The 14,365-nt window shown below is 46.0% G+C and overlaps 1 protein-coding gene across 1 annotated transcript in view; it reads right to left on the reverse strand.

The window, feature by feature from the left end:
- Positions 1-14,365, reverse strand: part of LOC149332487 (neprilysin-1-like) — a 32,708-nt gene that overhangs the window by 17,997 nt on the left and 346 nt on the right. The window contains exons 2-6 of the mRNA XM_089557523.1: positions 13,479-13,550; positions 12,683-12,695; positions 10,429-10,532; positions 8,987-9,139; positions 4,138-4,373 (exon numbers count right to left, since the gene is read on the reverse strand). Coding sequence (XP_089413649.1) covers positions 4,138-4,373; positions 8,987-9,139; positions 10,429-10,532; positions 12,683-12,695; positions 13,479-13,550 — 578 coding nt within the window. The remainder of the gene's footprint in view (positions 1-4,137; positions 4,374-8,986; positions 9,140-10,428; positions 10,533-12,682; positions 12,696-13,478; positions 13,551-14,365) is intronic.

Raw genomic sequence — 14,365 nt, forward strand, 5'->3', positions numbered from 1 at the left:
ACGCCTGTAGTCTGTTTCAGAGTCCAAGAGGCTTCAAATTAAACTGTCTAGCGTCTTCAAGCAAAGTTGCTTTCTACAAAGAAAATTGCCCGTTTGTCTTTGTTCCACAAACTTTTCCACAAACTGTCCACAAACGTTTCCACAAACTGTCCTGTCGTACCTGTGTCTATTTGGTCCTCGTTTTTTCGTGCTGCTACGTTTTCAAAATGGATCAATACCAACTGGCCCAAACTTCGGTGCTTTTCCACAAACTTTACCATTGTTTTCCATCACTTCGGGACTCCATTTTGCTTCCGCCCCTCAGAACTTCGCGCCGTCTCTTCAACTGCATGAGCATTCTACGCGTGCACGGCTCCACTAACGCATTTAACAAGTCTTTTCTACCTGTTGCCATCGAAGAATGGAATTCATTACCTGAGTACATTGTCATCGAGCGAGATCCGTGTAAGTTCCGCCAATTGCTGCTGTCGCACTTAAAAACCTGATGTTTATTATTCTTCTCTTTGTGTTCAACTACCGTTTCATATATGTTTGGCCACTCTCTGTGATGGGTTCATGCACGTTTTTTCTTTATATCCTGCCGGTATATGTGTATGGCACTCATTGTGAACTGGTGTATGATTGTGGTGTAACGCCCCCCCCCCCCCCCCCTTATGTAATGCCCCACCACCCAGGGGTCTTTAAGGGTCAATAAATGATGATGATGATGAACTGATCGCACTACCTAGTTAGGCGTTGCTGTTTGCAGGCCATCCCATTGGACGCCTTATCATCATCATCATCATCAGCCTGACTACACCCACTGCAGGGCAAAAGCCTCTCCCATGTCTCTCCAATTAACCCTGTCCTCTGCCAGCTGCGGCCACCGTATTCCCGCAAACTTCTTAATTTCATCCGCCCACCTAACTTTCTGCCGTCCCCTGCTACGCTTGCCTTCTCTTGGAATCCACTCTGTTACCCTTAAGGACCAGCGGGTATGCTGCATTCGCGTTACACGCCCCGCCCAAGCCTATTTCTTCGTCCTGATTTCCTTATACTCGAGGCAAATAGGGAGCCCTCTCTGAGCACTTTGTCAAAAGCGCTCGGGTAAAAAAGGGCCCTTCCGCGAGTGCTCTCCTAAAGGTTGAGACTGTTGACAAAAGGGGCGCCAACGTGACTAATCAATCACTTGCTGTTAGACGGTAAACATGGTGCGCCCAAACATGTGTGCCTAGATTCAATGTGCTATAGCACAAAACCCGATCGCATGAAAATAAAAAGAATTAAATGTTATTCCAGCGACACTAAAAAATTCAAGAACTCCTGTTTTCCGAAGACGATTCGTGAAGGGAACCGACTGCCAGCCAATATTGTGGAATGCCCAACTATCGACAGATGTGTAAAAGCACTTCACTTGAAGTACTCCTAAGTGCTTAAAAGCGCTGCGGCGTGTACTTTGTTTTCGTTTAGAACCTCGTAACTGCTGTAACTCCTGCTTGTTATCCATGAGTGCATTCCGCCAGTTGTTCATCGCAGTTTGTGCAAACACGCTTCTTCTGTGTTGATGTGTTTTACGCATGTATTAGTTTTTGTTTGGATTTTCATGCCCCCCTCCCTCCCCCGTCCTGCTTACAACCTCATTTCGAAGCTAGCAGTACTGTCTAAATCAAGAAACAAGATATATTCACAGGGACGCCTAATTACTTATGTGTTGGCAATGCGTTAGCATTAAAAGCTGTTGACGCCTTTACCAGAAATGACGTCACGTCCGGTCTAGTGACTGCACTTTCAGTCTGCTGAAGTCACTTCACTCCGGCCAATGCGAATTATCCCCTCTGGTAACGTAACTTCTCTTTAGCCAATGGAAATTATCTAGTCTGATGAAGTGACTTCACTTCAGCCAATGGGTATTATCCGCTCCGGTAACGTCGTTTCCCTTCAGCCAATGGAAATTACCTAGTCTGGTGATGTCCTTCCTTTCAGCCAATGGAAATTATCTAGTAAGGTGACGCCACTTCACTCCAGCCAATGGGAATTATCCGCTCTGGTAACGTCATTTCCCTTCAGGCAATGGAAATTATCTAGACTGGTGACGTCAGTTCCCTTCAGCCAATGGAAATTATCCAGTAAGGTGACGTCACTTCATTCCAGCCAATGGGAATTATCCGCTCTGGTAACGTCATTTCCCTTCAGCCAATGGAAATTACGTAGTCTGGTGACGTCCTTCCTTTCAGCCAATGGAAGTTATCTAGTAAGGTGACGCCACTTCACTCCAGCCAATGGGAATTATCCGCTCTGGTAACGTCATTTCCCTTCAGGCAATGGAAACTATCTAGACTGGTGACGTCAGTTCCCTTCAGCCAATGGAAATTATCCAGTAAGATCACTTCACTTCATTCCAGCCAATGGGAATTATCGACTCTGGTAACGTCATTTCTTTTCAGCCAACGGAAATTACCTAGTCTGGTGACATCGCTGCCCTTCAGCCAATAGAAATTATCTAGTAAGGTGACGTCACTTCATTCCAGCCAATGGGAATTATCCACTCTGGTAACGTCATTTCCCTTCAGCTAATGGAAATTACCTAGTCTGGTGACATCGCTTCCCTTCAGCCAATAGAAATTATCTAGTAAGGTGACGTCACTTCATTCCAGCCAATGGGAATTATCCACTCTGGTAACGTCATTTCCCTTCAGCTAATCGAAATTACCTAGTCTGGTGACATCGCTTCCCTTCAGCCAATGGAAATTATCTAGTAAGGTGACGCCACTTCACTCCAGCCAATGGGAATTATCCGCTCTGGTAACGTCATTTCCCTTCAGGCAATGGAAATTATCTAGACTGGTGACGTCAGTTCCCTTCAGCCAATGGAAATTATCCAGTAAGGTGGCGTCACTTCATTCCAGCCAATGGGAATTATCCACTCCGGTAACGTCATTTCCCTTCAGCTAATGGAAATATCTAGTAAGGTGATGTCACTTCACTCCAGCTAATGGGAATTATCCGCTCTGGGAACGTCACTTCCCTTCAGCCAATAGAAATTATCTAGTTTGGCGACGTCACTTTCCTCCAACCAATGGAAATTATCTAGTACGGTGACCTCACTTCACTCCAGCCAATGGCAATTATCTGCTCTGGTAATGTCATTTCCCTTCAGCCAACGGAAATTATCTAGTCTGGTGACGTCACTTCCCTTCAGCCAGTGGAAATTCTCTAGTCTCGTGTCGTCACTTCCCTTCCGCCAATGGGAATTATCCGCTCTGGTAACCACTTCCCTTCAGCCAATGGAAATTATTTAGTCTGGCGACGTCACCTTCCTCCAGCCGATGGGCGAACTTATTACCGACAACACCTTTTTTTTCAGATGAGGCTTTAATTCTGTCGCATACTTACGGTTGGCGCCCCTCAGCCTTGCAGCCTATGGCGCTTCAATGGGAGTAGTCCCGTTTTTAGGCTTAACTATTCGTACAGATAACAGACTCAGTTTTCTCATAGGATTTTGGACCTAAGTGATATACCGCCTGTCTAAGGCAATGGTGTCGCGGCGTGTAACTCAACATTTCTTCCAAGACCATCAAAAATTTACTCCATGGCCGTCGTTCGGGTAGGAACACCATACATATTAAAGCGAAAGCCTTTAATGGCTCATCAACCCGTCCGTACGTCCGTCACGCTATCCCGATGACGTGATCAGTGGTGTAATACGCCGTAACCGGAAATCACAGATTTCATTGTGGCATAGTATGTCATAGCCATTAATTAGTAATTCGTCATTAATTAGTACTAGTAATCAGTAATCACATGCTAATTGGTAAGTAATCAACAATTAGCAATTCGTCATTATTAATAATTGGTAATTAGTCATTAATTTGTTATTAGCACTTGCATTAGTAATTAGTAATTAATGGTTAGTTGTTATTTGGTAATTGGATCACTGCATGGTTGGTGGCGCTCGCGTCGCTCCTTACTGCGCATGCGCTTGGCGCCTTGGTGGCGCCACTCGTAAACAGCATTCAATCAGCAACAGAAGCAGCCAAAGGGGCGCAGAAAGGCGTTCGCCTCGCGCGCTTTAAATCGTCACAGTGCCCTCTGAATTTTTTTCGTAACCGGTCATTAACTTGTCCCCTAAGAATGAGAGTGAGTCCAGAAATCGCTCACCTTCCCAAAGGCGTTCTCCCCGCCTTCGAATCTGCTGCACACGAAGCCGTAGAAATCGTCGCACGGGTTGTAGCTCCAGTTCAGCGAAGCATTGATCCACTGCGCGGCGAGCTGTGATCCGCTCGGTGGGGGCGTACTCCGCGTCTGTAGCGTGGTTCGTGTGGTCCTGGTTGTCCTGCTAGGCTTCTTGGTCCTCCTCGTCTTTCGAGTAGAACTCGTACGGGACGTCTTGAAAGCTGAGAATGCGGGAAGAAAAATTGGCTGTGGTTTAGCTCTGGTTAAACCTGGAGTGACGCGAGAGCTCCGCCGAGCCGCCTACTTATACAGCTGCGACACCTCTCCCCCTCTCCACTCGACACGGCGCATGCACACTGCTGTTGCAGCTCGGTTGTTTCGCCGGCGCGCCGCCGGCAGCAGCAGTTGCTCCGCACCACGTAACCAACCACGTGACTAACGGCGCCGCCACGGAGTTCAAGGGGTGCCACGCTGAAGGCTCGAAGAGCTGGCGTTGTGTAGCTCTCGCTACAAAACCAGACTTAGTGGGAAAGAGAACATTACCGCCGCCACATGCCCAGTTCAGCGATCGACAGCTCAGACGGCTGCAAGAGCTACCTTGGTACCTAGAGAAAATTGGAATTGCACAGGTACAAGCAATGGAATGGAGAATGATGCAATCAAGAATTAAATGTGATGCTATCTTTCTGCTTTAGTTGAGGGATCATTCAATTAAGGGAAGGGCTCATGTGAGTCACCCCGCGTCGAAAAAGTGCATACATAAGAAGGCAGGCGAACAGAGGGCGGCAGAAATTTAAGTTGGCGGATCAGATTGAGAAGTTGGCGGTGGTGGTGGTGGTGACAACTTTTTAATAAACAAAAGGAGAGTTTGCAGACCAAAAATGGCCCTTTACATAGGTGGAGTACTTAGTCCGGGACCCCGCTGGACGAGGCCGCTACTCGCGCCCGTTGGACTAGAGCCCTTTGAGACTCCATCCCCGAGCAGTTGAGCAGGGCTGCCTCCCACGCCTCTCGGAAGGATTCTTCTGAAGGGATACGGTGGCCTCAGCTAGCAAAGGGCAGGGTTAATTGGAGAGACATGGTAGAGGCCTTTGCGCTGCAGTGGGCGTCGTCACACTGATGATGATGATAGTGGTGATGATGTTGTTCCCTCGTACTTAAACTGTAAAAACGAATTAGCCTATATGGGCAATATAAAAGGAGTAAGCCACCTTCTAGCGCATTCTTTTCAATAGGCAGGGTATGCTGCAAAAGTTCAAGGGTCAGATTTTGATCATTAAATATGCGAAATGCTTATTCTTGCCAACGAAGGCAAGTTTACACCGCAAACAATAGTCATCTGGTGCAGTTAGCAATCAAAGGAGTCTTTCAATTGCTTCGACGATGGTGTTGAAGTTAGCAAATAGAGGAGATTGAAACTTCGGTTAGAATCTTCGTGAATGCTATAACTTCGCATGATATGAAGAGGAAATTTGTTTCCGTTGGAAACCGCGAAGACATACCAAACAATTCTGGACAAAAGCATTTTTTAGTAGGAAACCGTTTATTAACGCAATTTTTTCATATAATGTGAGATTTCGCTATAACACTCAATATATCCGCAGATCACCCGACGGCGATCTTGTGTTTATTTTTTCTATTAATGTTTTCGCTATCGTCAAAAGCGTTTCCCCATTCGTTTTCTATGGCAGTCTCAACTGTTCGATGCAATCAATGGAAACACTTCAAAAGGAAGATTTTGCTACATATCAGAGGAATAGACCATTAGCTTCAATATCTTCATAAAAGTGTCTTACAATAGATGATACAAAGCGCAAAAGGGACAGGACGAACGAAGAAACCACGCGGACAAGGCGCCCGCCAATCGATTCTTCTGTCTTACACGTTTCCAATTTTCAAGATATTTATCCGAGATTGTTCGACATGTCCAGCGTGTGAGGGATTTTTGCTGTTTGATGTAAAATTCTTTTCCAGCCACGTGAATATTGCTTCGGTTAAAGATCTCATGGACTGGTTTCAAAGCCTATGCTTTCACGATGAGCAGTCGGTCGAGTAAGATTGACATAAAGGCAAGCAAAGAGTGGTAGGGTTTTAACAGTCAAATCGAGTAGGCGTGTGAAATCATGTGTTTAGCTTGGTTGGCTCATGGTTTTTCGCTGCTTGGTCGTCGGCACGTCTGGCTAAGATATTATTTCGATAGTAGTATTACCGTATATTGCCGCACATAAGTCGACGCTTTTTTTTAAATGTCCTTCCAAAGTTGGGGGGTCGACTTATAATCGGAGTCGACGTATATGCGGAGTCTTAAAGTCGGCCTATATGCGGGGTCAAAAGTAATTTCGACCAAGTCGCGGGTAATATCATGCCCCGTCTGCTCGTAATTCCATAATAGTTGTCATACACGGTGCGAAAGTGGATCTGCTTTAAAAAACTTGAATTTAATTTAGATATATGCACCAAAGTTTGTTTTAATACGATGGCAACTTGTTAACGACAAACCAGCGGCAGCAGTGGCTCATAAGATGATGATCGCGACTGTGTCCTCACAAGCGACGATGAGTCAGAGATGTTTCGTGAACGAATAAATGTTTCTTTATGACTCGGCCCGCTGAAAAACTTTTTGGGCGAGCTAGGTCCGCAGGGTGTGGCACCGTCGACCTAAATTCGGAGTCTAACTTTTTTTTTGCCCAAAGGGCGCTGCGACTTGGGGGGGTCGACTTATATTCGGCAATATACGGTAGTTGATGAAGACGACGACGTGCAGTGCACAGCGCGAGAGTGTGTTAGTTTAACAAGAGGCGTGATCGGCTGCAACCGTAGCCTAATGCTCTCACACAGTGGCCAGCGAAGCTGATCTGTTCGCGCCGCGGCAATGTTTATTTTATTTATTTATTTAGGCTCACAAGGTCACTTCAAGGTCAGGCTTCAGCGATGAAACACCTTTTGCAGCTTTGGTCGTAAAATAAAGCTTTCGCTCTAAATGCGAATCTGTACTCTGAACACCAGTGCTTTTTAACAAGAATAAAGGTACACTGAGGACAAATTAAGTTGACTCGTATCGACAGAGTGCCACGTTATGATCACTGAGAGATTAATCTTATTGAAAACAGAGTCTTCATTGTTGAAACACCCCCCCCCCCCCCCCCAATAAAAATAAATACACGGGTCATCATCACCGGCTGATTCAAATAGTAAAGCGCATGCGTCCACTAAAATTTTTCGTCGGCTGGGCGACATCGCCAATCACTTCAAAACGGCTGCGCCGAGTGCTTTTTGACATGGGCATCAGAAGTTTCAATCCAGTGGCTGAACTATGCTTCAGTGTAATTGCCTAAGCCATAAATGTTCTGTTTGCTGCGGTCAAACGCCGACATAACTAGAAATAGCCAGGGCATCCATTTTCACTAAGAAGATTCATTGAAAGGAGTTGTCCACTCTGTCCCATTGTGCGAACTCCCATGCAACGAGGACGCAATTCGTTGCATTGCACTTGCCGAGTTCGCTGTTTTTATTATCTTTTTGTCGACTACTTTCATATATCTCTCATTTTTTGGAGCTCGTGCTTTGTGACAGGCGAGGAGCAAAAGCCTCCCGTGCAAACTGAAGAATGGACCTACTTGGTTTCCAAGAGAAGGCAAGCGTAACAGGGGGCGGCAGAAAGTTAGGTGAGGGGATGAGATTAATAAGTTTGCGAGGATACGGTGGCCGCAACTGGCAAAGGACAGGGTTAATTGGAGAGACATGGGAGAGGCCTTTTCACTGCAGTGGGCGTGGTCAGGCTGATGATGATGATGACTGCATACACTGCGTACGCACAGAGCAATGCATATACTGCGTACAATTAAAATAAACATTGCCTTGACTGGGATTCGAACCCACGACGGCGCGAAGAGATCAGCTTCGCTGGCCACTGCACGAGGATACTGTGCTATCTCTGCAGCCGACCACGCCTAGAGTTAAACTGATGATGATGATGATGATGTCCTTAGGCTTAATGGACTCTCGCGTTGCGCACTGCACACTCTCGCGTTGCGCACTGCACATGCATCGTCTTCATCAACTTCCATCTGAGGCACGAGCCGATCAGACCAGCTGACCTCGATCAGAGCTTAACCTGAGTCTAATATCGTCGCCAGACGTGCCGAAGACCCAGCAAAGCAAAACCATGTGCCAGTCAGGCTAAACAGATGCTGTCGCACCTCTGCTCGGTTTAATTACGTTAAAACCATACCATTTTTCTTTTATTTCAACGAAAACTGAATTTGTTGAGCTCATAAATACGGCCAAAGAAAACTAAGAAATGTACAGAAAACGTCTGCGTACAAAGTTCAGACGCGGCCAAATGGGAATGTGCTGCTCCCTTAAAAAAGTGGTCTATAGACTTTCTAAACTTATTAGACTCTGGTGCCATCCTATAGATATTTTCTTTTGTGTATTCATAGACTTTATAGAAAATGTACTAAAAGTGTATGGCCATAAATCTATAGATTGTCATAGACTGTCTATAAAATTTACATTGTCTCTAGACTAGCCTATAGGATTTCTCTAAAGAAAGTCTGTAGACCAATTCACAAAAGTGAACGCCTATGGACAGCCTCTTGACTGTCTAAACAAATTTTTGTAAGGGCTTACGTACTCACTATCAAGCTAATCGGCGGTGCACTAAAAACTATGCGCTTATTCAATGATAGACGGGGCTTATACGTTGCGGGCAGAGCTTGTGTTCACGGTACGTTGAAGACATTTTCCTAATTTGAAGCACTATATATGCTTAGCAGTAGAATAAGTGGCCGCAATATTGCCTGCTGGACAAAGCGAGACTAGATTTACGCACAAGAGGGTGTTTTGGTACGCCTAGTCCGCCCTGACTTCGTCGTCTTTGGCGTGGAAGAGGAGCCTCTTGGAGACACCACAACAGCATAGTCGCTCCCGCTGTCTCCTTGGGCTTCCCTGTCGTTCCTTCTGATCCCATCGCCAACGTCGTCATCTGCGAAGCAGTCGGCACAGACAGGATCCTCTCTGAGTGAGTCGTAAGCCTAATAAACCGCTTACTGCGAAAATAAGACCGTTATCCCTGTAAATATATCTTACAGTTAAGCAAGGCAAGGGACCCCCAAGCCCTCAGCGCTAGCCTTCACGCCTTCACTCTTAGATGGTTTTAAGCAACGCCAGCTATCTGCGGCTTATAATTGACATCGAGACTTTTTCAGTGGTTACCGGTACAAAATCAGCGGTATTGCAGCGTGCCATTTTTGGCCTGAACGCTATCCACTGAGCATAGTTTTATAAAATGACGTGGTACACCTACAGGCATGGGCGTCCGGAAGGGGTGGCAAAGGGGGTCGGTTGCATGCCCCCCCCCCCCTGGAATTACGGATATTATTTATGCCCTATAGTAGAAAACAACTACAAACCTACCGCCTCCCCCATCCCTGGACATCGGGTGCACCCCCCTGGAAAAAGTTCTGCGGACGCCTATGCCTCCAGGTAACTCCTGTTTTCACCGCCAATCCCATCATACCTGGCGCGAGGTTGACCTGAGGGCATATATGTTCGCCGAGAGCTACACTGTTGGCCAAGAGTTCTCAGGCCACATGTTTAGGCGTTGATCATGATAGTCGTACACTTAAAGGCCATAGGAACAACCGAGGTCCTCCGGAGTGGAAGCGAGGTTACACCCCACCCTCCCAAAACTTAATGGCCGGGAGTGTCGTAAAGGACCCACCTTTAGGCTCAATAACAGGCAGTGGGGGCTGGGGACTTTTTAACAACCTTGCATATTATTTATGGGGAGAAGCAGTGTGTACCGATAGCCGTAGCTGCTGCCATCGATATCCGATCTTTTTTTTTTGTAGCGAGAGCTACACTACGCCAGCTCTTCGAGCCTTCAGCGTGGCACCCCTTGAGCTGCGTGGCCTTGAGACGGTTGGTCACGTGGTGCGGAGCCTGCTGCTGCCGGTGGCGCGGCGCGCCGGCGCAGCTGTGCGCATGCGCCTTGTCGAGTTCGGGGGGGGGGGGGGGGGGGGTAGTGGAGTAGTGGAGAAGGGGTAGTGGAGAGGGGGAGAGGTGTCGCAGCTGCATCAGTAGGCGGCTCGGCGGAGCTCCCGCGTCACTCCAGGTTTAACCAGAGCTAAACCACAGCCAAGTATTTTGCGATTTCACTACGTTTCTCGTCGAAGAGTCAACTCGTAACTTCCGCTATAGTTTCACGTCAAGGTCGAGGCACTTGCAAAGTGAAGGCCGAAAGAGACTAAGTTTCCCGACTCACATTCTTACCGTTCTTTGATGCTTGAACGATCATGAAGGTGGCCAACCCGGCAATTCCTAAGACTAACAGGCAGAAGAGGATCCCTCTTAAGGCGGTACTGGGGTCAGACTCCCTGCATTTGAGAGCGCGTTCAAGTGAGCACCCACAACCTGCGCAAGATTAGTGCAGTAAATAAAACGTACTCAGGTAATTTATTTATTTATTTATTTAGAGATACTGCCAATCCACTGGGGATTTTAACAGGAAGGGCACTGGAATAAGGCACATCAAAGTATAAACTACAACAACGTCAATGAATAATGGACACAAAGAGTGAACAAGAAGAAGGATTGAAGGGCGATATAAAACGACTACAGTGTCGCACTTAGTTAAGGTTCAATACATAAAAGTCATGGGTACAGCAATAGGATCGTCGGATTGTACAGTTAGTTGAAGACAAGATAACATAATCAATACATGGGATATATGTGAGATTCGAAACGAACAAGCACTGGTAAGAAAAATAGCAAGGCAATAAAAAGGAAGTTGCTAACAAAGGCTCAGAATTCAAGTGTGTTTACAAGTGAAGATAATTTTCTACCGACTGAGTGAAGATATCTAGTGATGTGCTGCGGTAATGGAGTGGTCAAGGGTATTCCATTCTCTTATTGTAAGTGGAAAAAAGGAGTATTTCAGGCAGGCAGTACGAAATGTGTGCTCTTTTAATGTTTCTGAATGTCTGTGACGTGTAGGTCTTGTCTCTGGGGCCATCAGGTACCTAGCTTTATCAAGGTTAAGCTGATTGTGGAGTAACTGGTAAAGTAATTTTAGTCGTGCAAGTTTAGCTCTATTTTCCAGAGTGAGAATGCCGGCTGTCTTGAGTAGTTCGGTGGGTGAGTCAGTAGGCCTGTATTTGTTAAACATAAATCTTACTTCCTTTCTTTCGATAGCTTCTAATTTTCCTATGAGATATTTAGCATGCGGAAACCATGCAACGTTCGCATATTCGAGAACGGAACGTACGAAAGCGTTGTATGCAATTAGTTTTGTTGGAGGAGGAGCTTGTAGAAGATGCCTTTTGAGGAACAGGAGTCTTTTAACGGCGGCTGATGTGACATAGTTGATATGTGAATCCCATCTGAGATCACGGGATATTATTATACCGAGGTATTTATAGCTGTTAACTCGAGTGAGGGGGGCGTTGTTGACAATGTAAGTGTAGGACGACTGATGCTTTTTTTTCTGGTTATTGTGAGAAGAGCGGACTTATTAATGTTAAGGGCCATCTGCCAGTCTTTACACCACCTAGATACGGCTTCTGCAGCGAGGTTTAGGGCCATGTGGTCATCTGGTGTGCAGGGCTCATAGACTAGCTCTCCGGTTTACCGCTATTGCTGGACGAAATTCCCGTCAGTTTGCCGCGAATGAGACCTACAACCATTTCATGCTCAAATTTATCAGATGGTCGATCAAAGAGGCTGCGAGTACGGGCGCTCCAGCTGAAACTAACTTTGCGCCACTCATGTTTTATGGAAGAGGGAAAAGCGACTGTGTAATGGCACGTTCACGGGGAACCTTCCGATCGACTTACCAGCCAAGGCAGAACAGGAGGCATCACCCCGAGAACTGTCGTGGGGCTGGTTAAGGTGAACACTAGAGCTGTGGGGTAGGTTCAGAGGTTTGCCTGCCCCTCCTCGGCTTTCACCATATGGAATGGTTAAATTCAAATTCTTTATTTCTGCCTTGTAAACATACAGACAGCGGAGGCGCAGAAAAAGCTGAGAAACAGCTTGACTAAGCCGCAGCCCCCTTTCGCTTGGCAGCAGCTTGACAGCAAGACTTTTAATACAGAAGGTGATAACAAGTATACAATACAAGAGAAAACGAAAGAACATTATACAATATTGACACAATATTCACATTGGGTAGACACAGGTAATGAAAGCAAAGGAGAGAAAAAAAAAACACAAAACAAAAATCCTACATGCTAGCATACAAAGCACGCAAAGACCTGTTTGACGAACTGAAAAGGTCAAAATTACTGTGAGTATATCTTCTTTGAGATTTTATCGTGAGCAATGCTAACATGTTTCAGTCTAGGGCGAGAGGCAATGCGATGTGGCTCGTATACTCTACGACGAAAAAGCTTTTTTTTTAAGGGGGGGGGGGGGGGGGGGGGGGAGGTTGGGGTCTTTTAGGACGTTCCCCGCGGTCTTCTTTCAGCTCTAACGAGGTACGTTTGTATAGACGCTAATATATATGAAGAATGGCGACAATACTTACTCTGGTTTTGAGGCTGAAAGACGAGAACAGCAACTTGAGGCTTTCGACAGAGTTAAGTGCTAGCCAAAACTGCTACATGCAAACAAATATCAGCCCTTGGTGCCCGTGACAAGCGCTTTCTTTGGAAAGAAGTAAATCTGACTGGATTCATCCCGTATTACAGTAACACAGGCTACATGTTCGGGGGATCACTTCAGGCCAACTATATGCGACTCCGGCAGAGAACTGTAATCTTAGCGCAATTGGCAACGCGAAGACGCTGGTGCCTCGGTCTCTGGTGTGAATCAAACGCGAAGCTCCACCAGCGCTGAAAGACGGTACTCCGTTTACCGGCTTTTCTTACGCAGCGTGACGCAAACGTGCATAGCGGTAGAGCATTGATACGTCTTGGCTGGTAACGTGTCTGACTAGAGACCAAGAGGTTACAGGTTCGAATCATGGCCGGCTCATTCTCCTTTTTGGGCCACATGCAGCAGGATGGTCACGTGATTGCGGGCCGAATTCACGCTATAGCAGGGGGCGTATCAGTAGCAGTTCACGCTGTAAGATGTACTACTACTCCTCACCAGTTTATGCACTTCAGTGCCAGCATTGTTAATTTGAACAAATCTCTTCCAGGTCGGTATTTATTTGTTTACGCCCTTCTTATCAATGCGGTGTAATGCAATACTAACCACGGCCTCCGACGTCGACCCAAAGTTTCAAAGTCGATTGTACGGAGAAGGGCTCATGTGAATCGTAATAAGGATTTTTTACATTCCAGGTTTTGCGCAAGCCGCTCTTATTCTGTGCTTACCGCACATTGGAGACACATCCTGCGGGTTGGTATCAATAATGTAGATGCCGGAAGCCAATGGTAATCCCTCTCCTGGAAGCAAAAAAAAAAAAAGAGAACAATAAACGGCATTGAAATCCACTGTGGAAATCCCCTCTTGCTCTGCGCAGAAAAGTGTCCCGTCTGTGTCTGTTTTTTTTAAATTTACAGCATGAACTCTACTCTAAAGGATGCATTGATCACAACACCAACATATGTTTCATCCCGCATCGATCACTCACGGAAAGTTGGCGTTCCTCGTTGCCGGACAACATGCTGCATAAATTCCTTTATTCCAAAAACATCGTCGGAGTGGAACCACCTACCACCACATATTGTAGCTGCAAAGGACGTTGATGAGTTTAGGACACTGTTGTCATTACAATATGGTTTACCATAGCCTCAGTTGGTTCACTTCGTTTTGAATATTGTGTATTTAGCTCTGTTCCTTTTTTTTCGCATGCACTTTGTTTTATTAATAGCCTTCTGCCATCGTACCCGTTCAATGTTTCTACGAATGGTGATGTTGCAGTTCATATCTTTGTGTTTACTTGCAACGTTTTTCGACTGTTTGTGTGAATTTATTCGTTTTGGTGTTGGTATTCCTAATTATTGTATTGTTTCGCTTTCTTGAATCATGCATTTTCTTGCAGCTAGTTTTCTTTTTGCGATCATGCGTATCATTTTTTGTAGGCATGTCTATGTATGCGTTACCCCCCTTTTTGTAACAGTTTCATTTTATATCTATGCACCACTCCCCTCAATAATGCCATGTGGGCCATGAGGGTATCAGAAATAAATAAATATCACACTGGTTTTCACCCGAACAAAAAAAAAATGAGGCGACACTGAAGCTCCACCCTTAAGGG

This window comes from Amblyomma mixtum, chromosome 8 (genome assembly GCF_055824585.1).
Source record: "Amblyomma mixtum isolate Tamu chromosome 8, ASM5582458v1, whole genome shotgun sequence".
NCBI lineage: Eukaryota > Metazoa > Arthropoda > Arachnida > Ixodida > Ixodidae > Amblyomma > Amblyomma mixtum.